Here is a 24,567-nt window from a genome sequence, read left to right as displayed (position 1 = left end):
TATGGTTTAGGGGTTTAAAACATGTCATAACCTGAATGCTAAAGGAATCGATACAGTACTGCCAAGCACTGTGAAAATCATTCGTAATAAATATTTATTGAAGACCGTTTCAATTTACATGATTATTTTATAGCATTTGTCAGTATTGATTCCTTTAACGGTCTGATGATAGTTTAACCATAAATGTTCAACTTCATCCATTGACATCATTCCTCTCCTCTTCTATCAGTCTACTGCTTGTCTTTCTTTCCATTTCATCTCTCTCTCTCACACACACACACACACACACGCACACACACAGCATGTGTTCTAAACATTTACTTCCACACAAAGGTCACGACACGCCCCTTCATTTATCTCTCTCTCTTTCATCTCTCTGTCCACCTCCATCCGTCCTCCTGCATCGGACAGCATATCATTCCCATAATTTCTCAGTTCCTCCCCGTTCATTAAGGAATTCTATTCGTCACTGCGTCTCTCGCAGCTGAAACTCATTCACAGATTGATTTTGCTCGGTGCTTTAAAGCGCTTGTATAAAGGTGTGTTAGTATAAAAGAGAAAACTCAGTATTCTCTCCTACAGCCCGAGGAGACGAGCAGGAAACGATTAACTCCACCTCTCTCTCTCTCTCTCTCTCTCTCTCTCTCTATCTTACACACACACCGTCCCAAAGCTGTCAGTGTTGCGAGGCTGATGAGGGCCAAAGGAGCTGAAGGGGAGCCAGGGCGGAGATAACACACACACACACACACACACACACACACTGAAGCAGTAGATTCTGCAGACTCAGACTGGGCATTCATCGAGAGGTTAGTGGCCAGCAGGAGAAAGGTTAAACTGGGATTGACTCAACTCTGCTGGTCCCTCTCTCACTTATACTGTAAAAACTGTCAAAAATCTTCAAAAGTAAAGATTCTGTATTGATTTTACCAATAATTATTTTTATGGCTCTAGAGTTGCGTTGTGATATCATTCTTTAAAAAAAGGTGCTACAAAAGGATTTTTGGTTCCCTACTCTTAAAAGAACCATGTCTTTCTTACTTTTTTATAACGTAAAGAATCTTTTTTCACTGCAAATAACTTTGTGAAACAGAAAGCTTCTTTGGATGATAAAGGGTCTTTATGGAACCATTAAAGGGATACTTTACCCAAAAATGAAAATTCTGTCATCATTTACTCACCTTCGAGTTGTTCCAAATCTGTATACATTTCTTTTTTCTGGTGAACACAAAGAAAGATATTTGGAAGAATGCTTATAACCAGACAGATTTTGCCCCCCATTGACTATCATAGTAGGAAAAAATACAATGGTAGTCAAAAGTACCCCAGAACTGTTTGCTGTCCTGCATTCTTCAAAATGTCTTCTTTTGTGTTCAACAGAACAAAAAAATATAAAAGTTGTTTTTCCTACTATGGTAATGATAATGATAATAATAATAATAATAATATGTTGAATTTATATAGCTCCTTTCCAGGCTCAAGGATGCTGTACATAGACAATCGATTCACAATATCATTTCACAATCAGTTAAATAGTTAAGTGGACAGTTAATAGACAATCGATTACCAAATCATAAACAGACATTTCACTATCAATTTGACAGTTAAATGGACGGTAGTTATTTGCCCAGTCCAGGGATGGCATGACTGCAGTTGCATCATGGTGCAATAATGTACAGTAAACAGAGATACATGACGGAGTAGTCATTGGGGGGGGCAAAATCTGTCTGGTTATAAGCATTCTTCCAAATATCTTTCTCTGTGTTCATCAGAACAAAGACATTTTATACAGATTGGAACAACTCAAAGGTGAGTAAATGATGACAGAAGTATCCCTTTAAGACAAAAATGGTCCTTAAGAGTATGCCGATCAAAAATGTAAAAGTGTTATTATCTATTATTTGCGCCAAGTCATCTATTTTGAAAGCACTTTAATACATAACATTTGTACATATTTATATTTTACCTATAATATTTATTTCACAAATTGCAGCGTGCACTTTCAGATCAAAGGGGTTTTAATATCATGAGATATACACTCACCTAAAGGATTATTAGGAACACCTGTTCAATTTCTCATTAATGCAATTATCTAATCAACCAATCACATGGCAGTTGCTTCAATGCATTTAGGGGTGTGGTCCTGGTCAAGACAATCTCCTGAACTCCAAACTGAATGTCAGAATGGGAAAGAAAGGTGATTTAAGCAATTTTGAGCGTGGCATGGTTGTTGGTGCCAGACGGGCCGGTCTGAGTATTTCACAATCTGCTCAGTTACTGGGATTTTCACGCACAACCATTTCTAGGGTTTACAAAGAATGGTGTGAAAAGGGAAAAACATCCAGTATGCGGCAGTCCTGTGGGCGAAAATGCCTTGTTGATGCTAGAGGTCAGAGGAGAATGGGCCGACTGATTCAAGCTGATAGAAGAGCAACTTTGACTGAAATAACCACTCGTTACAACCGAGGTATGCAGCAAAGCATTTGTGAAGCCACAACACGCACAACCTTGAGGCAGATGGGCTACAACAGCAGAAGACCCCACCGGGTACCACTCATCTCCACTACAAATAGGAAAAAGAGGCTACAATTTGCACGAGCTCACCAAAATTGGACAGTTGAAGACTGGAAAAATGTTGCCTGGTCTGATGAGTCTCGATTTCTGTTGAGACATTCAAATGGTAGAGTCAGAATTTGGCGTAAACAGAATGAGAACATGGATCCATCATGCCTTGTTACCACTGTGCAGGCTGGTGGTGGTGGTGTAATGGTGTGGGGGATGTTTTCTTGGCACACTTTAGGCCCCTTAGTGCCAATTGGGCATCGTTTAAATGCCACGGCCTACCTGAGCATTGTTTCTGACCATGTCCATCCCTTTATGACCACCATGTACCCATCCTCTAATGGCTACTTCCAGCAGGATAATGCACCATGTCACAAAGCTCGAATCATTTCAAATTGGTTTCTTGAACATGACAATGAGTTCACTGTACTAGAATGGCCCCCACAGTCACCAGATCTCAACCCGATAGAACATCTTTGGGATGTGGTGGAACGGGAGCTTCGTGCCCTGGATGTGCATCCCACAAATCTCCATCAACTGCAAGATGCTATCCTATCAATATGGGCCAACATTTCTAAAGAATGCTTTCAGCACCTTGTTGAATCAATGCCACGTAGAATTAAGGCAGTTCTGAAGGCGAAAGGGGGTCAAACACCGTATTAGTATGGTGTTCCTAATAATCCTTTAGGTGAGTGTATATTCCAGTAAAATAAACTACAGAGTGATTCTTCAGATAAGTGAATTTGTGTCTGCGTTCTTTTAAGCACCAGTTAATGGTTTTCTTACAGTTACTTTAAAGAACTAAAAAGTATTTTTTTCACATTAAATACACAGACTGTATTTTCTGCACCAATGTAAGCCGTTGTCTAAGCAAACTGGTCCTGCTTAAAACTCACAACATTGACTGAGTTAGACATGTTTATACTCTTCAGAAGTCAATGGCTAACTTACTCCTGACAGTGGATGATAAACTGCAATATGTATAAGTAATAAAGCATTACAAGACTTCGAAATACTCAGAAATACTGTAGACCAGTGAACACAAACAGTTCGATTCTGTGTCAGAATGTCATTTGTAACAACACAACAATGTGTTTCAGTTCAACCACCTTTTTCTTTGCAAAGCAAATATTTTTATTGAGATTCTTTCTGAGCAAGTTAGCTAAAGGTAAACTGTTGACATTACCTGATTTATAATGAATCTTGTTTAATGTCACAGTCATTTGAAGGAAACTCTAGTACACTATATTTTCAACCCAGTGTTGGGTAAGGAAGGGACAAACCCAACTCATTGGGTTAAAGTAACCCAGAAAATGGTTTAAATGTGGCCCAACAACCCAGCATAGAACATTTTACATCCCAACAGTTGGGTTTGTCCCAACATTGGGTTGAAAATAACCCCACATTTTTTATAGTGTATGTACTGTATAGGAACACGTGTGTTGACCAAACAAAATTGTCTTTGCACATTATGTAGCTCAGCTAAAACACTAACTAAAACCACAGGCAAACAAGCAAAGCCATGAAGAAATACAGAAACAGACAACTACTCGCCCACTGTCTGTTACTGTAACCCAAACTCTCACCAGTGGTTGAGCCAAAACATCAAAAGCACCACACTCTTCAGAAAGCCAACTTCCGAATAGCTCTTCACTATAAATACAGCACGCTCAATTGAGTTTGACTGACCCAACACACACAACTTTTGATTGACATGTTTCACTCACAGGCATTGGTGACGGCAAAGCTGTTGGCGGTCTCGATATTGTCCACGTGAGGAACCAGGTTGAAGGGGGCCTCCGTTGCATTTGGACTGGTGTTGTGTAGAAATATGGACAAGCGGAAAGCCGTGTATTCTTGATCCGTGTTTCTTATAAACAACCCACCTGGAAAGAGTGAGAGCAAGAGAGAAGTGTGAAGACGAGAGGGAGGGGTAAGCGTGTCTTAAAGGAAAAGTACACCAAAAAAAAAGATTCTGTCATCACTAACTCCCTCTTTTGGCTGTATTTGGTGTTTTAGTTATGAAGTCTTACAGGTTTAAAATGAGTGTTTATTATTAGCGAACTGTTTCCGTAAGCATCGCAATTATGTGTGTTATTTGTGGCTGTGTTGTTGCTGCAGTATGTGTGTCTACACTTGGCAGGGCGGATGTCACGTTCTGTTCTGTCACATCCTCTCCAATTCTCCTCTCTTTATGTCTTTTGATGGACGTTTTGGCTAACTGCTCTATGAGATCCTATTATGTGCGAGGAACAACACAAGCATTGTTCATTGCATTGCAGTTAGGGATTCGTGCATATGGAGCGTGTGTGTATCTGTGAGTATGTGTGTCTGTATTTAGCGTATTAACTTCATCGGCAGTGCCGTCAAAGGTGCGAGTCAGCGACCGCATCTCATTATGGCGCGAGACCCTCCATCTCAATGAGCAATGCAGTGACTGAACACACAAGCAAGACACATCCCGCAAGAGCTAACAGAGAATGTGTGTGTGAGAGCGAGGTGGGCATCCGTCCGTAGTGTTCTGTTGATATTAATTGGACCCAGAGCTGTGAGTCTGATGAAATGTTAAACTTTGATTGGAGTCAGGAGGGAAGAAGGTTTGACAGAGTACTGCAGTGATCCTCAGAACTGAAGACCAAAAGTACAAAAACACAATCAACATGCGCTCGGATCACAGTCTTCCTCATTTACACCCACCTTCAACATGTGGACCAAACCCACACACCAGTAAAACTCATGAACGCTCACGTTCAACATGACCCAAATCAGTGTGCAATGTACGCATAACAAATACTTATGAACTTTTCTACGATCATTGACTTCATAGACAATTATGCAAAAACCCTCCAACATTTCATTGTTTCATTTTTCAAAGCCCAATTTATACACTTTTTTTTCGTTTTTAAAGACACCAGTGAGAATGTTTTGAATTCTTGTGCATTTGGTGCATGTAAAATTTGCAACCTAATGTGCACTCTTGGGTTTGTAATGTTTGTTCTTCTTAAACTGTGACCTAGGTGTACAGGGGGTAGTGTAAATTATTCAACCCGTTTATAATGTTTTTGTGACATATATAGTATTTGTGTAAAGAACGGTGTTGATGATGTGACTGAAAATGCATCCTAGTCTCTCACACTGGATCAATGTAGTTGTAGTAGTTAAATATTTATCCATTTATATATTTGATTACAGCCGTGGTTCTTTAGCTTGTAAACAGTAGCAGAACCCTTTAAAGATTTCATCAAGATGCCAAGTGCAGGAGCAAAGCCAACACAACAGTTCAGCATAAAGGCTATTTAAAGTATACATAGATTATAACTGTTGCACTCAAATGGGACTGTCTATCTATCTATCTATCTATCTATCTATCTATCTATCTATCTATCTATCTATCTATCTATCTATCTATCTATCTATCTATCTATCTATCTATCTATCTATCTATCTATCTATCTATCTATCTATCTATCTATCTAGCATGCATGCGTGTTAGAAGTGTTAAACTCACCGATTTGGACACTGCTGGGGAAAGCCCCCTCACTAAGACCCCACAGCAGCGGAATCAGCACCAGGATCCGCATTCTGCCCGATTCAGAACCCGTCCGGACACATGGATGGATGGGTGTACACGAGAGAGTGTGACGGCGAGTAAATGAAAAGGAAACAGATGAATATTCTCGCAAGGGTAATTTTAATAATCCATCCCACAGGCGATCTGTCTGTTCCCCGCTGTATCCACTGAAGAGAGAGAAGAGAAGAGTCTGCCCGTACTGCTGAACGCTATGAGAGAGAGCGCGCAGAGAGAGAGAGAGAGAGAGAGAGAGAGACATGCGCTCTTTCTCTCTCTCTGCGCTCTTTGGCTCTCAGGTCTTGAGGTTTTCGGTGGTGTTTGCTCAAACATGCATCACTGTTATTGCTCAGGGTTCATGGTTTGGTTAAACTCATAAACCTAAATTTTAAACTTCGGTGCGTAACTCGTCCTGTGGAGTTTGTGTTATGGCTTAAATAGGCTACTGTTATGGCAGATACTTACTCTTCACCAAAGCGGACGATGTTAACTGACGAAAAATTCCTATACGCTGGCATTAGAGGCGGGACGCGAGGCATTTCTGTCGACCAGAATGCAAGTTACACTTTTAGGCTATAAGGAGTCATTTTCATAAGGGAATGCAATATATGACCGCCTTAGCAACAGCATAGCAACGCCCTGACAACTAGGCTACTGTGGGTAATGTATTGCGACTGAAAAAATGTAGAAAGTTTTTTTGCGCTTTTCTCTGTTTATTACATTGTTTTACATACTTATTTTTAATTATAAATATGTAGGCTATAGCCGCCACGCATCGCTAAAACGCGAGGTGCGTGTGTCTGACGAGCGCAGTGTCATGACCGTTAACTAAAATAAATACATTTGAACCTTACATTTTTGACACAAATAGTTTCCTTGTGACAACCAGCCCGGCTCAACTACGATCATTTTAACAAACGAGTTGCTGTTTTATTGCTTTTGGGCTGGTTCCAGTGGCTCGTAACTGCGCGGGGCAGCGGGGTCTCCGCGGGACACGGTTCGCGCGCATGCACGCGGGTGAGCGAGTTATTGGCCATTCGTAATCGTTACGGCCTCCGGCGCTGACAGACTGATCCCGAAGCTTCCATCGCGGTTTCTTTAAAGACATAAACCGCGCGTACATGGCTGATGTTAGCACATGGCGCGTGCGTTATTTCATCTCATGTGTCGCTGTCCGTGGTGCTGAATGTTGACCAAACGCCTTTGACGCTTCTCTGAAGCACCTGTTTTTTTAACAAATTGATACAGAAACATTTTAATAACAAACTTTTTTCTTATTATGCTATATTTAATCCACATTAACTAAATATTCGCCACTTCAGGAGCAGAGATCAGTTCACGTAAAAATAGAAAACAAATTATGTAATTATTTACTCGTCTGCTGTCATTCCAAAGCTGCTAAACTTTATTTTTCATACTTAACACAAATTGTCCAATTGTTTTAATTATATTGAAGTAATCTGACTGTTCTTGTCAATTTAAGTGAATGGGAACTAACCGTCCAAAATAACATAAAAGCACCATATAAGTTTTGCAAAAAAGCATGCTATAGTTTTGCTTTCCTGTAGCTCAGTGGTTTGAGCATGGCACTAGCAACGCCAAAGGGTTCGATCCCAGGGATTGCCCATACTCTGATACAAATGTATAATATAATGTAATGTAAGTCGCTTTGAATAAAAGCATCTTCCAAATGCATAAATGTTAAGCAGTCAATATGGCTCACACAATATATTCCAAATATTTTGAAGTCATATGATAACTCTGTGTCACGGACAGACAAATGAATACCTAAAATGTAACCCTGTGGTGTAACGTTCAGTATAAAATGAAGCATGTTCCATTGGATGCCTCGTGCCAGGTTTGACGTCAATCAAAGGTTCATAGACCTTGTTAAAAATAAACTTCGGGCTCTCTGAGAAAGGAAATGCAGTGTGACAGTCATCACACGTGGTGATAAATCAGTATAGCCATCACACTGTGAGTAAAGTATAGTAAGTCGTATTGAGAGAGATATTAAGATAACTCTGTATGAGATACTGTGATAATGACTCTCTCTGTGAAGTACTGTCAGGGCTGTTGCAAGGCTTTACTTTGATGATTCTCTATTGTGGTAATGATACTCTGATGACTGATGGCCCTTTCGGGATGTTTTTGAAGTAGGCTACTGCATGATCACTTCTTTCTAGGAGGTCACAAAGAAATGGATGTATTTACAATCTTTTCTGCTCTCTTCCCATCTCTCCGTCGGTGTGTCTCTCACCTTCTCCTCTCACACTTTAAAATCAAAGCTGAGAATGTGACGGTAAATGGAGCTGTTGGGTCTCACTGCCAGAGAACAGAGGATTCAATGTATTGATTAGATCAAAGGGAACAAGTGCAGTTGGTTTGGTTTCACACATTTTTATGAGAAGCTCTTTGATTCGACACAAAAGAAGGCCCGTCATGTTGTTTACTTTCCCACAGGAAAATGTTATTGCTCAAAGCTTGCTCTTTCACAGACCTCTGAGTTATGTTTCAATAAAACAGCAACTCTCTCTAAGACTTTTCTCCTACAATTGCTTAGCAGACATATAAAAAGACACAGATAATAGACTGTAGCTCATCGTTTGGTATTTTGGTAAAAGAAATTGATAAAAAATGTTGGAGTCAATTTTAAGATTTCAGTTTTTTTATTGCTGATTATGGTATCTGGGATGATACACATGTGAGGGTATTTTTACAGAAACAAAAATCTGAAAGGAAAACAATCGAGATATCTTCTGATTTTTCGTTCCTATGGGTTGTACTCTAACACACATGAACTGGTTTGACGTCAGGTCTTTTTGTGTGTGTGTTTAGTTCATGATCTTAGTTCACAGGGTGCTGAAAGGCTAGCATGCGGCATCTGGACACTCTGCTTCTTAATGACATGCTAATGGTGGTTGCATGCCGATGTCTGCGGACACGAGTGTGTGTGTAGATATATCAATAAACCCTGAAGGGTTGAAGCTCTCTACAGCTGAGCTCATAACTCTAAAGCTGTAAGTTCTTAAGTTCTCCGATCGTAATGCCAAGTGAGATTTACCCAGAAATGATAAATGTTCACTTTTTACAAGAAAATGTTTAGAAAAGCTTGTGAGTATGAAAGCACACCTGCAGAGCTGACAGTAGCATTGCTTTTTGTTACTTTATACGTCATATACGTTAAATGGTTTTATAGTCAGAAGTGAGAGATATTAAGCACGCCTTATTCGAATTGGATGGATGGAACATAGCAGTTGGCACACCTCCACGCAGGCACTTGCATACACGCGCCGACGCCGCAGACAGGACCGACTCTGGCATGTCCGACGTGGCTGTGTAAAACTGTCTTCTGAGTGTGCAGGTGCTCATGAATATTCATGAGACAGAGAGAATGCCCCACTGTCTTACCATTTACCATTAGCATGTGTGTGGAGACGTTGTAGTAGTTTCTTAAAACTAAAAACCTCATCAATCATTGCGAGAAATTATGAAATGTTTCTGTGTTCAAAATATACCTGATTTGGATTTAGCCGTATTTACCAGGTCTATCTAATGTGTGTTTTTATCCAGACATAAAGTGTACACCATAAAAAAATCCGTAAAAAACTGACATTTTCTGTAAGCTGGAGAAACAGAAATATACTGTAAAATATTTTTTTTCCTAGTAAAATTACACTATGTATATATAAGATATATATTAAATAATTTCCCCCGTTTTTCTTGTAAATTTGTTGTCTTTTTCTGTAATTGTACAGTTTTTCAAAAATAAACTGTAAAAGAAATCTTGTTAAAAAAACAGGAATTTTCTGGCAGCTGGGGCGCCGGAAATAAACTGTAAAATAATTGGTTTCCCTGTAAAATTACATTTCCCCCGTTTTCTTGTAAATTTACTGTATTTTTCTGCAATTTGCGTTTTTTGAGTGTATTTCAAAAATACATTAACAATCTGTAAAACAACAGTAAAATTCTGTTCTTTTTTTACATTTTACGTGGGAAAATCTTTAGTTTTTTTACAGTATAGATCTACATTTGTGTATGTTTGAATAGACGTGAAGTCATAAACATGAAGTCTTTTACTTTTTTACAGCTTTGAAGATTCAAGTACAAACCTTTAGGAATTTCTTACACAATTCCATAGCAAGAGTTTCATACTAAAACAAGCTTTATGTTTCTGGTGTTGTGAGTCTCATTCCAAATATATATAAATGTATATGTGCTAGAATCGCACGTCATGTTTGAATACTTGCAAGTACTAATGAGACCTCTTTGCGATTACAGAACGTGGAATATGGGGCTGCTTTCCTAGAAGACAGAAAGAGAAAACTTAATGAGTGAAATCTGTGTTCCGTAATTACAGCCGGTTCCCCAAAGACACCAAACGGAAAGAGAGAGAACATATGCTAACAGAATCCTGGTTTCTCTTTAAGACAACTGAACAACACGGTCAGCAAAAACAGAGCCAAAAAATTCAGATGTGTGGGTTTAGTTTGTTAAAAAAGTGAAAGTTTAGAAGCTTAGTGCGGCATTCAACTGTATGTGGATTGTGTCGTCTACATTTGAATGTTTCTGCCGAAGATGTTTTAACAAGTAAACAAATTGTTTCCAGCCCAATATGGATGAAGAATGTGTGTTGAAAACGTGACCTCTGGGTTTTTCTGTTGTGTGAGTGTTGCTTTAATGTTTTGTCCTCCATACATGTGAATTGCTGTGATAGTATAATGCTGAGAGTGCAGGAATGAAGAATTGTAGGGTAATGAATTAGCTGGATGTCAAAGCTTACGTGCTAATGCAAACAGTACATCATAAAGAGATCTTTCATTGATGTGATGGGGTGTAATTCACTCTGATGGAGCAGTAAGGAGCACGCACGCTGGAGTTTAAACAAGATCAGGGTGTAATGAGAACATACAGATTTCACCACGAAAAAGCGTCCTTTATGCAAACCAAGCATTGACGTGCACCTTGACATTGATGTGTTGACCAATATCAACAAGGTCGGTTGTGCTTTGGTACTCATTTCTATCAAAGGTTTCTTTGGTTTGTCAGTGAACCGAGGGAATGTAGCATGAGGGCTGTACGCAAGGATTCATCTCTCCATCTTTCCGTTTCTGACTGAACGTGCCGCACGCCCCCGCGCCGCTCAGTTTTAAGTATGCATGATGAAGCCATAAGCATGCAGAAGAAGAAGATGTGATGAAGAGCGGATGAATAATTGATTGGCGTTTGGCAGCCCGAGGCTCAGGCATGCTGTGCTATTCTGTGGTGCATCGTGGGTAAACTCCCTGCGTGCTGGATTATGGGTGTTTTCCGTTCTCCATGACAACCACATGAAGTTCCCACCACAAGCAAAACCAAACTGTGCGTTTCCGGGTGTGAGATGCATTCCCGTGGTCTGGAGCGGCAGTCAGGTGCTCACGATGAAAGCTAGAGAATGCATGACTCTTATTACTTGTTTTATGGACTTAAGATGTGATTCTGAAATGAAAACGCTCCAGTTAAAGGGAGATTTACAGAACAGTGTGCTGGAAGCATGATAACACGCACACACACACCACACACACACACACACACTGAAGCTGTTTCTGTGCGATTAGTAAAATATCTGGAGGTGTTTTAAAAAGCTCTGATATCTGTGAAGTGAAGAGTGAACAGAAATGCTGCCTTTAGTGTACCTGCAAGATCCTTTGTTTATTTCGCTTTATTGGACTGAAAACTGTGCATCAGCTTAATTAAAGAAATATAAAAAATATTTTTATATTATGAACATATAGATTTGAAGAGTTCACTTACAAAAACTGATAACTCTTTTTTTTTCATTTATTATAATGTTTTTTGTTGTGCAGTCCAAGTAGTATCAATCGAACTGCAGTTGGGTTGTTTTGATTACGTAATAATAACTAAAATACAGCGAACCAACAAAATAAAATACAATCAAAACATAATAACATATTTATCATTTCTACTTATTCATAATACTAAATGATAAACAATATTTGGAATAATTGAAGTATCTAGTAGGGCTTGCAGAGGAGAAGTGAACCAACCATTTTGATTGAAGCAATGCACAAACTCCCAGAAAACCCTAGCAACACCTTAGAGATTTCCCGAACACCTTAGAAACAGCACAGCTTTAAGGTGCTTCCCTCATGAAACCTGACCAACACACACACACACACACACACACACACACACACACACACACACACACACACACACACACACACACACACACAGAGTTCATATAATGAGGATGATAACAGCAGCTTTTAATGGCTTATTTTCCTTTGCACTGCATGAAAATGTCAAATGCCAATCAACCAATCGACTGGCAACATCCAGAGGGTGCGTGCGTATGCATGCATGTGTGCAGAGCCGATCCCTCCTATACGCAGACTACGCAGGGCCTCTGCACCACCAGGAAGCTCCCTTGAGTACCGAATCAGAAACACTATAATGTAAACAAGACTTTCGGATTCAACTTTACAGGAATCATTTTTAAATTTCCTTTTAAAAACGTAATTTATTTAATTATAGGCCTCGGTCATGTATTGCACTGCAAGTGATGAAATGCGCGTGATGTGATGATGGGTCTTTACATATGGCCATGGCTTTAAAACGAAGATATCCGTCTGTAGCAGAAAAAACGCCAACAACGCGAAGTAAAAGAACAAAAAGGCATGTGTTTTTGTACTATTTTCAAAGTCTTATTTTGTTTTGCCAAATTGTGCAAGTAAAGATTTACAAATTCAGTATTTATCCACTGGCATAAAGTTGGTTTGACGTTGGACGTTCGATAGTCTGAATTTAGGGACCGTCTCCAAAGTTACATAGGCTACAGATTAATATACACGTTTCTAACTTCAATAGCATTTAAAGGCAATAACTATGATGCACACTTTTTAGATTTTTTTAGATTTATTACAATAAACTGTCAAATAATATGTAAATGTTGCTGTGTATTTCACTACTGTATGTATACCATTATTTAAAGCTAAATAGCATTTGGGAATGACTTACAGTCACTAAACTGTCACGGTCCCACCGTCTTGTTTATGAAATTCTAGTCGTGTGGTGGGATCGGGGCAGAGTCCTTGGGTTTTATGTGGGAAGACCATGAGATGTTTATGTTTTTACCTCTCATGTGTTTTTCCAGTGTCTCGTCTCTGTTCCCGCCATCTCGTTTCCTCGTTATCCTTCCCTAAGTGTTTGATTACCCACACCTGCCCCGTGTCGTTATCCCTCGTTTGTCTTCCCTTTAAATACCCTCTTGTTTCTTTGTCTTGTGCTCGTGGATTGTACTATGTATGTGTTTGGTGCCTGTACTGTGTGGATTATGTTTGTGCTCTCACCCGTGTTCCTAGTCCTTGCCCTGTTCGTGTTTCGTGAGTTTTGTGCTTTATGATTTAAGACGTTTGGTCGTGTCCTTTAGTTTGGTTTATTTGTCTTGTTTTCATTTTGCCCCCTCGTGGGAAGTCTCTTGTTTTAGTTATAACTCTTAGTTTTGTTTTTCCCCCATCGAGGGTGTTTTGTGTTTTTGAATAAAGTCTTTTGTTAACCCCTTCACTGCCTGCCTGCGCTTGGGTTCTCTCTTCCACCACGCTCTGGTCGTGACAGAATCCACGAGCCATCCCAGAACCCAGCAGGCAGCAGTATGAAAACTGGACGGTCCCGCCTAGCTCGCCTCCTCTGCGGACTTCGCCAGGGAAGCGAGAGTGTGGACAAGTATGTGGAGAGGTTCCTGGATGTCGCCGAGAATGGCGTCTTTGGGGAGGAGGAGCTGGCGGTGCTGTTCAACTCCGGTCTCAGGAACCCACTCTCAAGGGCGGAGATGAGGGCGTTGAGGCCGTTGGACTTCGACGCCGTGTGGCTCTCCGCCGCAGAGCGGTCGGAGTCCATGGTCTCAACAAGTGCCCGCTACCCATCTCCGTTGGTCACGATCCCTGAGGGTGGTTCCCTGCAGATCGGGGTTGTGGGCATCGGCACGCCATCCCCCTCACTCTCGGCAGCCTCTCCACCGTCCACCAGCCTCGTGGCAAGCGGGGGAGGCGAGCGTCCTGGGGATCCACCTCCGAGGAGTCCCAGCCGGAGCCAGCCGTTCTTATACCTCCTTCCATCACCCGACCACCAGCCGGGTGGCTAGGCGAAGAAGAAGAGGCAACGGCGGGCAGCGTGGCTCCCCCGGCCGGTGCAGCCGGCATCCAGTCCGGTGTCCAGCCGGCCAGTCCAGTCCGGTGTCCAGCCGGCGTCCAGTCCGGTGCCAGCCGGCAGTCCAGTCCGGTGGTCCAGCCGGCGTCCAGTCCAGCCGGCGTCCAGTCCGGCGTCCAGTCCGGCGTCCAGTCCGGTGATCCAGCCGGCGTCCAGTCCGGTGATCCAGCCGGCGTCCAGTCCGGTGATCCAGCCGGCGTCCAGTCCGGTGATCCAGCCGGCGTCCAGTCCGGTGATCCAGCCGGCGTCCAGTCCGGTGATCCAGCCGGCGTCCAGTCCGGTGATCCAGCCGGCGTCCAGTCCGGTGATCCAGCCGGCGTCCAGTCCGGTGATCCAGCCGGCGTCCAGTCCGGTGATCCAGCCGGGTCCAGTCCGGATCAGCCGGCTCATCCGTGTCCAGCCGGCGTCCAGCGCTTCCAGCCGGCCTCCAGCCGTCCAGCCGCCTTCCAGCCGGCGTTCAAGCCCTGTCCAGCCGGCCTTCCAGCCGGTCCAGCCGGTCCCTGGGAGACTCCCAGGGTCAAAGACTGTCCCCCCAGGACTTTCCTAAGTCCCCCAGGACTCAGCGCCCTCGAGCGCAGCCGGGGACTGGGACTATTCCCCACCCCCATGGACTGCCCCCTATGGGCCCTTGTTTTGCCCCACCCCCCCTCCCATGTTTGTTGTTTTTGTTGCCCACCCCAGTCCTGTGGTCTTGTTGTCATGTCTGCCCCTTGTCTTGTTCACCATGTTTGTCTGGTTTTTGTCTTTGGTCCAGTCTGTCAGGTCTTGTTAGTCACCCCTTGGTGAACACCTGAGGTGTTCATTAAGGGGGGGGCTCTGTCACGGTCCCACCGTCTTGTTTATGAAATTCTAGTCGTGTGGTGGGATCGGGGCAGAGTCCTTGGGTTTTATGTGGGAAGACCATGAGATGTTTATGTTTTTACTTCATGTGTTTTTCCAGTGTCTCGTCTCTGTTCCCGCCATCTCGTTTCCTCGTTATCCTTCCCTAAGTGTTTGATTACCCACACCTGCCCCGTGTCGTTATCCCTCGTTTGTCTTCCCTTTAAATACCCTCTTGTTTCTTTGTCTTGTGCTCGTGGATTGTACTCTGTATGTGTTTGGTGCCTGTACTGTGTGGATTATGTTTGTGATCTCACCCGTGTTCCTAGTCCTTGCCCTGTTTCGTGAGTTTTGTGCTTTATGATTTAAGACGTTTGGTCGTGTCCTTTAGTTTGGTTTATTTGTCTTGTTTTCATTTTGCCCCCTCGTGGGAAGTCTCTTGTTTTAGTTATAACTCTTAGTTTTGTTTTTCCCCCATCGAGGGTGTTTTGTTGTTTTTGAATAAAGTCTTTTGTTAACCCCTTCACTGCCTGCCTGCGCTTGGGTTCTCTCTTCCACCACGCTCTGGCCGTGACACTAAACCAACTGTGCAGTGTTCGAGGCTCTTTACTTTAGGTAAAGAATTATTTACATGTGAATCAAAATGTGAGTTTAATTTTATACTTAATTGTCAGTTTAATGTTTTTTGTCTTTCAAGTGTGTTAATTGATTTATTATTTTTATTTCTTATAGTTTAGTTATGTTTATCAAAATTGAACTTTGACAAGGGTCCCCACAAAGGTTTGCTTAGGGCCCCCAGACGTCAAGGATCGGCACTGCATGTATGTGTGCGTTGGAAGTAGTTTAGATGTTTTGTATCTAATATTTAGAAATATACATTTTAAATGTAATTCATGTAGATTATGACCTGAACACCTGATTTATAAAAACCATGATTTCAAAAAGTAATTCAAGCTGCATTGTGACAAAGGCACACAACACGTGATGTCAGAATGGCTTTGAGTGCTTCCAATGTTCCATGTTCATGATGTCATCAGTGACGTCATCAGTTCTGTTCATCCAGTCACTTTGCTCAAACGTCCCGACAAGTCCTTCCTAAAACTTTCCACTTAGCAAGTCCCATTAGAAACATACATTTCTCCAAATACTGTTTGTCGTTATTGTTGTTTTCCATTTACTTTATTGCGTGGAAAGGAAAAAGAAAAGAAAAGTCATTGTCTATGGAAAATGTATAAAAACAAGTGTCTGTGTGTGTGTGCGCGTGTGACCAGCTGAACTGAGCGATTTCCTCATTCGCACAGATATCTTGAATCTTTTAATTATGAAAGCGATGGCAACCTCCAAAGGCTCACAAATGTGACTCTAATGATTAGACATGACACGAAAACAATGTTCTGAATATGCAAACAGTCTGAATAAATTCTGGCTTCTGTTTTCATTATAACAAGCTGTACAGAAACAGACACGCATACACAAACAGCATCACGCTGTGTGTGTAAGGATGTACGCTTGTGTGTGCGTGCGTGTGTGTGTGCGTGTGTATGTGTGTTAATATAGAGTGACAGTACGGGAATGCATTTATCTTGTTTTAAGTCAGCTCTCATGTCCTGAATGAATTATTGTAATAATTTATTTAAGAGTGAAAGATCCATATGTCTGAGATGAATATTGATATTGATTGTAAAGATCTATTCTAAAAATCATTTATTATGCTTGAGAGGTCACATGACCCCCCCCACACACACACACACATGCACGTTTTAACCTATAGTTTGTATTACTAAAAACAAAAACAGAACTATAATATATTTTTTAGTAAATTAAAATATTTTAATGTGGCTTTCCTTCTGCATGAAATGTCACGCAACTGTTCCACTTTCTCTCCACTGCTTCACTCTCTCTGGGCCATGTGTGTGTGTGTGTGTGTGTGCGTGTGTGTGCGTGTGTGTGTGTGCGTGTGTGTGTGTGTGTGTGTGTGCGTGTGTGTGTGTGTGTGTGTGCGTGCGTGCGTGCGTGCGTGCGTGCGTGCGTGCGTGCGTGCGTGTGTGTGTGTGAAGGAAGCCCTCGGGCATCTTTATCCTCCTCAAATCTGACCAGGCTGAGCTGCAGCTGGGTAGTACTGGCCCCGAATACACACACAAACTGAGCCGGAAGGAGCTGAGGCTATACACACGCTGCCAGTCCACACAGCTGAGCGGAAGATAAGCATGTCTCTCTCTCTTTCTCTAAATTTGGCAATTTCTTACTGGCATGTAACTCTAATAGTATAGGTTCCACATTCACATCACGATGTACACTCATATTATATTTACACAATAATTTTGATTTAAAATTGTGTGTGTTACATTGTCAAGCATGACCACCTGATGAACGCTCATTATAACAATCAACATGCTTTTCAAAGACCAGCCGATGACGCTGAAGTGTGTGTGTGTGTTTACTCGCCGGAGAATGACACTATTTTAAGAAACAACAAGCACTAAAAGCTTCAGGCAATTGTGTGTCATCTGATTCTGTAAATGCCATTGAAGTGTGTGTGTGTGTGTGTGTGTGTGTGTGCGTGCGTGCGTGCGTGCGTGCGTGTGTGCGTGCGTGTGTGTATAATAATGAAGGTTTGGTCTCTTTGATGGTTCCTTATTAGTACATTTTGTTTGTTTGTTTGTTTGTTTGTTGATGTTCTCCTAAAATGAAGATTAATTCATTTTAATCATTGTAAGCCTGTTTTACTTTCTCTAATCTCATCTCTCTTAAAGGGATAGTTTACCCCCAAATAATAAATTATGATTCACCCTCTTGTTCAAAACCAGTGTATGGCTCATTTGTTCTGTGGAACACACAAAAAAAGATATTTTGAGAAATTTCTCTGTGGTTTTGTGTTCATACAATGGAAGTCAATGGAGTTCAGTGTTGTTTGGCTATCGACATTCTTCAAAATATCTTATTTTGTGTTCTACAGAAGAAAGAAAGTCCTACAATTTTGAAATAACATGAAAAGGAGTAAATGATGACTAAATGCTATCCATTAGGTGAAGTATCCCTTTGAGTTGCACTTCATGGAAACTTTCAGACTTGTTCATTCAATAAATTTAGACACTCACTACTGTGTCATAAGTAGATGTCGAGATTTTATTCTCCAAATTATGAATATCTGGGGAATGTTTTAAACATTTTCTCGAGCATCTCCTGTTGTGCTCCGCTGCAGAATAAAGTCACACGGGTCTGATGTCTGTGAGAGGAAATAAATGAGGACAAAATGATTCTTTCAAATCCCCCCCACAATCTCCTAATGACTGCAGTACATGTGTGGCATCAGCAGTGTTGGGTAAGTTTCTCTGAAAAAGTAATCAATTACTAGTTGCTAATTACATACTCAATAGTGTAATTAGATGACTGTACAAATTACTCTCTCCAAAAAGTATTTAATTACTAATTACTTTCTATCCTATATCAACCTTGGTTAGAACTGATTCAAGGATAGACATGAAATGGCTCTTTTAATTCATTCAAATAAATAATATGAAACTAGATAAAGTACTCTTATTAACAGACTAAAGTATTACAAATGTGAGAATTATACATTAAAGCATTAAGGATTTTAAAGTTAGACTGTCAGTTAGACTGTTGTGATGTCAGTTCCACTATTGCACACACTTATATTACACAAAGTATTTAGTTTAATTACATCAAAAGTAACTGTAGTTAAATTACAGAAAAAAATAAGAGTAATCCCTTACTTTACTTGTTCAAGGGAAAAGTAATTAAATTACAGTAACTAATTACTTAGTGACTAGTTACACCCAACACTGGTCATCAGTCATTAAAAATGTGTGTTTCTCACGTGCCATAAGAAAGCAACCACTGAGGAATAAGATTCTTCTCTCTCTCTCTCTCTCTCTTGCTCACATGTGTATGTCTGGTTAGGTTTCAGGTCAGAGAACATCAGCTGTAAGGATTCCTTTGAGAATAAAAACAAATCTTACATGATCATACCAAACCACTTCACAACCAGTGCGTGCGTGTGCATGTGTGCATGTGTGTGCGTGCATATGTATGTGTGAGAAGCACTCATTCGTAACGTGAGTCTGAATTGCGCTGCCGTGGAACTCGATCTATACCATAATGCATCACTCATCAAAAGAACATGAGCATACTCAAGAATCCATCTTTCACACACACACACACACACACACACACACACACACACACACGCACACACACACACACACACACACGCACACACACACACACACCACACACACACACACACACACACACACACACACACACACACACACACACACACACACACACACACACACACACACACACACACACACACACACACACACACAGACACTGAACTTAATGCAGACGTAACCATGACATGCTTTGTAGGGCTGTGTGTGGGGATTAACAAATTTGTCCCCAGAAATTATATAAATCTCTCAAAAACCTTCCTTCGGGGACATCCTGAAAATTAGTATGACTCATTTATTGTCTGAAAATGCAAACTGTTTTCCTCTAGGGAAGAATTTGTCTCTGTAGTCTTTCCAGTGAGCTTTACATAAAACTAGTTTGTGTGTTAATTTAACCTGTGAGATGATATTTACATTTGATGTGTCATTTCATCTCAATTAATTCTCCTAGATTCATTTTTTTTTGGTCATTTTTGTAGTTTTGGTTTCTACGCTAAACTCTTATCACATGTCAACAGTTGTCTCCTTTGCCTCTGTTTTTGTCTTTCTAACGAAATCGTTAGAGAAACTTGACAATTGAAGAATAAGACATTATTGAGAACTCTTCTCTTAACCCTGAGCTTTGAAAGAGAAACAACAGAGCAAAAGCATGTTTGTTTGCTTTTCGTCAGCCAATCAGATGGGCTTCTCTCTTGATGTGAGTTTAATTATTCATTCAGACGGAAGGGGGGAATTTTGTTGCTGCGTGTTTGCTTGACATCTGAAGATTGTTTTTATGTGTGATTATGGAGAGCATGGCAGAGAACAGCATTTTGGGAACTCGGAGAGGAAAAGTCACAGTAAGACGTATCTTTTTTTTCTCCTCCGCACATCCGTCACAGCCGACACCAGAAACACGCTGAAGGGGCTCAACATCTGCAGAAGTCTGACTTTACTCATGAGAGGAGCGCTGTCATTCAAACCAGCTGTGACGTGGAGTTTATTACTATTCATTGCTCTCCAGACTTAAATGAATCCACGGTAACACTTTACATTGAGGTTCCCTTTATAAAGCATTTGTAAATGTGTTCATTAATGATTAATAAGTCATTTACAAATGCATTACAAAGCAGTTATAACTGCGTAAACAAAAAGGGGTCTAACGAAATACCTTCCAAATAGTGAGCCATTTTTAACTCGCATGTTATAAATGCTTGATAAATGTGAATACTTCACAGGCATCTACTTTTCTTTAAATTGCACTTTCATGGGCTGTCAATACTTCAAAATATATCATTCACATCAGAGATGTAGCCTTGTGAGCATTCTGTTTTTACAATAAATAATAAATAAATGTGATCTGGTTTTGATTAACTATTGGAAGTAATTGAATCATTAATAAAACATTGTAAACAAACAAGTTTACAACAACCTTCGTGCATTTAGTGCTAAAAAGTGATCAAAAGTTTGTTGAATTTATCTTGGTAAGCAAGAAAAAACTGCTTTGGATAAGCATCATGATCTGAAGGCATTCTGGAGGGCACCGTAAGACATTCGGAATCGGATCAGGTAAGCAACATGGTTTGAAACGTGACATAAGATATGAAATATACAATAATAAGAAAAACCAACATAACACCCTACATTCTCCCGTCTGACAGCCTATTTTGCAAAAAAACATCTAGATAATAATGAATCTGCTTTCGAGTCAAATAAATAATGAATAAATACACTTATTAAGCATCTATAACATGTGAGTTAAAAATGGCTCACTATTTGGCAGGTATTTCATTAGAATCCACCTTTTTTATTTATGCAGTTATAACCGCTTTATAATGCATTTGTAAATTACTTATTAATCGTTAATGAACAAATTTATAAATGCTTTATGAAGGGACCTTAATGTAAAGTGTTACCGAATCCTCAATATGATTTATTTAAATATCAACATGGAGAGAAATGTATGAGAAGCAGAAAACGTGAGCAAAGTCTGCATGTTCCTTTCATTTGATCTCATTACTGTCTAGAAGAAAGAATTGAGATGTTAAAAGCTAAAAGAGATAAAAGAGATGTTAATTTTGAGTTTGTAGACATGCAAACAAGTTTTCCACTTGTGCAATATTAATAGATTAATGCACAATACATGTTCTATATCTGACAATGTTCCTGTGTTTTTCATCAAACGCTCATGCCAATAAGCAGCTGAAGTCATGTACGTGTCTTATCAGCGCAGAAATCTTGCAGGGGGTCCCTGCTGTTGCGCTTCTAAAGTTGCTTAGTAACTGAGGAAGTCGAGCTTTTGTGTAAGATATTCTTACTGCGAACATATGTCATACACACTCGTGTACGGACTGTGTGTGTGCTGAGGAACATTAACACGAATGTGAGTGAAGAAAAGTGTGTGTGTGTGTGTGTGCGTGTGCGTGTGTGTGTGTGTGTGTGTGTGTGTGTGTGTGTGTGTGTGTGTGTGTGTGTGTGTGTGTGTGTGTGTGATATAAATTCATAATTATATTAGTAGAATATTTTTGTTACAAATAGTATATTGAGTCACTACAAAATCATGAACGGGTTTGCAGTTTACTGCCTAGACAGCAACTTCGTACATCCTAAAAACACTTCAATAAACTTTGATGCAAGAAAATTGCTAAACTAAGTGTGTTATACTCTTATAATGATAATAACAGACAGCACACATAAGCAATTTCACTTGGATTAAACTGCTTTAATCATTACTTTTCTGTAACAAATAGATTAAACGTTTTCACTATACTCCTGTTGCAGTGCATTCTGGGATTGAGAAAAGATGCACGAAAGGTTGGTCAGAAAATGATATATTTAAACTTCAATCTGTAACTTTTGTCTCTCTTTCTTCATCTCAGTTTGAAACAAAATTTCAGGGTACTTTACATGTGATGAAAAAGAACAGACATTTCCCACAAAATCTGACCCCTCAGCTCATATGTAAATCATTATTCTAAGCTTACCGTTGTGAATCGGAGCAGGTAAGGAGAAGGTTTTATGCACTTGCTTGACAATAACTAAACAAAAGTTAAGGACTGCAAGTTTACAGAACAGCTTTAGCACCTGAAACACATCTCTGATTAAAATGTAGCGAGAGCCAATAAACAGATTTCAAATAAAATGTACATTTAATCATTTAGCAGACGCTTTTATCCAAAGCGACTTACAGATGAGGGAAACAATGGAAGCAATTGGAACAACATAGGGACAAGAAAAAGCATAAGTGCAATAAAAGAAAACTGGTCTCATATAGTCTACCACAGTATACAGAGCTAAGTTTTTTTTTTTTGAAAGAGTAGAAAAGAGATAGAAGTCAGACCTGATCAGTCAGGTGTTGACGGAAGAGATGTGTTTTCAGACGATTCTTAAAGGTGGCTACAGAATAAGCCATCTTTAAATAATTTTACCAAATAATTTACTGAATAATGACACGTCTCCAACTCAACACACAAACACACACTGATGTGATTAACGTCTGTCTGCACACTTCTGTGTCTCTCATTAATAACTACAATCAGCTGAATAATTAAGGACTATCAACACACATGCACACACACGCACGACTATCCCCGTGGGGACAGTCCATAGGCGTAATGTTTTTATACTGTACAAACTGTATATTCTATCCCCTATCCCTAACCCAACCCCTAAACCTAAAGATCATAGAACACTTTTTGCATTTTTAGATTTGTAAAAAATATTGTTCTGTACAATTTATTAGCTTTTTTGCCCATGAGGATCTCAATTTTGGTCCCCACGGTGACACGAGTCCCCATGTGTTGGTGTGTATTCAGGTTTAGGTCCCCACCGGGATATACAAACATGAACGCACACACACACACACACGCACGCACACACGCACGCACGCACGCACACACACACACACACACACACACACACACACACACGCACGCACACACACGCACCCACACATGTCTGGTTTACTATCTCCGTGGGGACAGTCCATAGGCGTAAAGTTTTTTATACTGTACAAACTGTATATTCTATCCCCTAACCCTACCCCTAAACCTAAAGATCATAGAACACTTTTTGCATTTTTAGATTTAAAAAACGCATGCACTCACACACACACACACACACACACACACACATACGGGTTTATATGTATTACAAGGACACTTCAGCCCAAACCAGTTTTTTGCTGTATTAGGGGGACACACCTTTCCACTTGCTCTACAGAGCTGTGGTGCACATCAAAAAAATTATTTTGAGACACACAACACAGATTTCACTTCAGAATTAATTTACACACAACACAAGTGATTATCTAACAACCTGACAAAATACACAATTATGAGGACATATTATAATTACATGCAAACCCCGCCTATGACACAAACCGTTATTATAAGGACAGTAGCTATAAAACACACACACACATGTCATTAAAGTGTATTAATGGGACACACATGAATTAAAAGGACATTGCTGACCTATGAGGATAAATGAGTAAAGCATTAAATGGCTAAGCACTAAAACATATTTGTGAACTCTTATCAGACTACTGTTGGTCAAACATTGTTGTCACAAAGTTCTGCTCTGTTAATAATCCTCTGAATATCAAAATCCTCTAAAGGTAGTAGATAGTCTTCTTACTTAGCTCATAAACTTTGGAACAGCCAGCCCTGTTTAGGTTTCAGACACACTCGATCAGTTTAAGTCTACAAACTCATCTCTTTAACCAAGCATACACCTAATTCAATGCCCAAACAATATTATGTTGCAATAATTAGCTTAATCAGAATCAAACACACATGCTTATTTTTCTGTTCATCTTTTACACTAAGTGTGAATGGCCTCTACGCTAATACCAGCTTTTTGTCTCTCAATGTCTTGTCTCCGAACTACCAGGGATATCTGGGGCCCACAGAACAGTTCCAACCATGCCATTTATTTTTCTATGCACCCCAGGAACAGACTTAGCTAAAGTGAATGTAATTGAACACTTAAAAACACAAACGTAAAAAAACTTGTGTATTATAAGGACATAAGTGATCTAAGAGGACAAACGGTTTAACACAAACACAACAGTGAAAACGTTGTGTATTATAAGGACATAAGTGATCTAAGAGGACAAACAGTTTAACACAAACACAACAGTGAAAACGTTGTGTATTATAAGGACATAAGTGATCTAAGAGGACAAACAGTTTAACACAACAGTGAAAATGTTGTGTATTATAAGGACATAAG

At 40.3% G+C, this 24,567-nt stretch overlaps 1 protein-coding gene across 4 annotated transcripts in view; it reads right to left on the bottom strand.

Moving 5' to 3' along the window:
- gria4a (glutamate receptor, ionotropic, AMPA 4a) overlaps positions 1 to 6,335 on the bottom strand; it is a 73,101-nt gene extending 66,766 nt beyond the window's left edge. For all 4 annotated transcript variants that reach the window (XR_008964273.1, XM_057350627.1, XM_057350628.1 and 1 more), the window contains exons 1-2: positions 6,071 to 6,335; positions 4,290 to 4,448 (exon numbers count right to left, since the gene is read on the bottom strand). Coding sequence is in view for 3 of the 4 variants with exons in the window: in XM_057350627.1 (XP_057206610.1) it covers positions 4,290 to 4,448; positions 6,071 to 6,143 (232 nt within the window). In the remaining variant the exon portion in view is untranslated. The remainder of the gene's footprint in view (positions 1 to 4,289; positions 4,449 to 6,070) is intronic.
- Between the last annotated feature and the right edge of the window lie 18,232 nt (positions 6,336 to 24,567).

This window comes from Triplophysa rosa, linkage group LG14, assembly GCF_024868665.1.
Source record: "Triplophysa rosa linkage group LG14, Trosa_1v2, whole genome shotgun sequence".
In the NCBI taxonomy this organism is placed as follows: Eukaryota; Metazoa; Chordata; class Actinopteri; order Cypriniformes; family Nemacheilidae; genus Triplophysa; species Triplophysa rosa.
This window is presented reverse-complemented; position numbering and strand designations above follow the sequence as displayed.